We start from the raw sequence: 2,192 nt of genomic DNA on the forward strand, positions 1-2,192 counted from the left end.
AAAGAATTTGCCCCAGAACTTGCCCTCCCACTTTCCTCCATAATTAATGCTTCACTGAGTCAAAACTCCTGCCCCAGTGACTGGAAAATTTCATATATCACTCCCATCCCCAAATGTCCGAACCCACAGTCACTAAGCGACCTTAGACCTATTGCCATCACCCCAATCCCAAGCCTTATCTGTGAGGGTTTTGTTTTTGACTCAGTATACAACAAAATTAAAGATCAAATCGATATCCAACAGTATGGCAACATGAAATCCTCCTCCACAACTCACTATCTTGTTAATCTTCTGGACTTCTTGCACAGCCACTTACAGTAGACAAGCGCAATACTTCTCTAGCCTTGACCTTTATTGACTTCAAGAAAGCGTTTGACCTTGTTGACCATAACATTATCATCTCCAAAGCCATACAACTGGGGATCCAACCACACTTGGTAGCATGGCTAGCCGACTTCCTGACCGGACGTCAACAGGCAGTGAGGTACCAGGGAACGACATCCTCCCTCCTCCCCTTGACCTGTGGGGTCCCTCAAGGGACCAAGATGGGACCACTGTGCTTCCTCATCCTCGTAAATGACGCATTAATGGACACCCAACATAGATGGAAATACGTCGATGACTGCACAGTTGGCATTCCCATCAACACCAGGCAGCCTGACTTTTCTTCACTACAAAACATCCTAGACAACCTCAAAACGTGGACTGAGAGCAGCAATGTGACAGTTAACCACAGCAAGACCGTGGTCATGCATGTTTGTACATCCAAACAGGCGGTGGCACCACCTCAACTGTCATTAGGAACCCATTCCCTTCAGGTGGTTCAGTCCGCCAAGCTACTAGGCATCACAATAGACGACCACCTTAACTGGAACCAGCACATCAACAACATCATCAGGACGGCCTCTTACAAACTCTTCATGCTGCGCAGATTGAAGTCCCTTGGTACCCCATCACCAGATCTAAAGGGAGTCTACACCACCTTCGTACTCCCCACCCTCATGTACGCCTCCCCAGCCTGGTCATCATCACTCAACATCACACAGAGGAGCAAATTAGAGAAAGTACAAAGAAGAGCGTGCAGAATTATCTTGGGTAGTCAGTATGAGGGATACGAGCACGCCCTCACCACCCTCAGCTTGCCAAGATTGTCCGACAAACACAGTGAGGCAATGAATAAGTTTGGACAGGACCTAATGCTACACCCACGTCACCGTCACTTCCTCCCACCTAACACCACAACCACCCACCATGCAACTCGGCATTCTAACAAAATCAAGCCCATCAGAGCGCCGAGGACTGACCGATACAAGAACAGTGCCATTCCATCCATTGTCCGCGCAATAAACTCATTATAAATTTTAGACTAAGCATATCACTCTTATAATTACTATATTACTCATAAAAGTACTCAATTGTATTATTGTCAGTGTATCACTGCTATCTCAATAAACCTATTATTATTATTTATTATCATTTTTATTATTACACACACACACACGCACACACACACAACGACTCGGTGGCGTGGTTGGTAGAGTCTCCGACTGTCACTACGGCGATCCAGGCTCGAACCCTGCCCAGGGCTGAAATAATTTCAGTACCACTGCGCTTCGAGTCGTTACTCCAACTCTTGTGGGCGGGGAGTTGGGTGTGTGTGCGTGTAAGGTCACAGCATTACCCATAGATCGGTCATACGAGCTCTGAGCTCTCTTCCGGGAGGGAAACAGCTGTCGATCACGAGTCCAAGGTGAACACACACATTGCTGGTTCTGGACGTAAACATACCCACAATTGATCTCCTACTTTTCGAAGAAATTATAGAGGATCCAGTGAGCTACCATCTTCCAGCCTTAGCAGATCACAACAATAAGCACAAGGCGTCAGTCTTGTTGTAGAGGGGGTTTTACCTCTACGGAACTTAGTCAATATTTGCCTTAAGAAAATCCTATCCTTAGCCAAAAACCCCTGTCCATTGCTTCACCTGACTGTGTTTGCACAGTACGAGGAGTATGGCGTGTGATAACGTCATATCCAAGTTACTCTACCCCTACTAGCACCAATTGCCTACATTCTAGCCTCTGCCATATTGCTGAGGTAATATGGATTATTCTGGACCTGCTATCCTCACCGATATTGATGCCGACCTCGCTCTCAGTGATGTCGAGGACATCACTGAACAGTATTGGCCT

General features: G+C 46.7%; 1 protein-coding gene across 1 annotated transcript in view; it reads left to right on the top strand.

The window, feature by feature from the left end:
- Positions 1-321, top strand: part of LOC143034910 (uncharacterized) — a 951-nt gene extending 630 nt beyond the window's left edge. The window contains exon 1 of the mRNA XM_076201253.1: positions 1-321. This exon is cut by the window's left edge and continues 630 nt beyond it. Within this exon, the coding sequence (XP_076057368.1) occupies positions 1-321 (321 nt within the window).
- The last annotated feature ends 1,871 nt before the right edge of the window (positions 322-2,192 follow it).

This window comes from Oratosquilla oratoria, chromosome 18 (assembly GCF_046742065.1).
Source record: "Oratosquilla oratoria isolate Oo_2021 chromosome 18, ASM4674206v1, whole genome shotgun sequence".
Lineage (NCBI taxonomy): Eukaryota > Metazoa > Arthropoda > Malacostraca > Stomatopoda > Squillidae > Oratosquilla > Oratosquilla oratoria.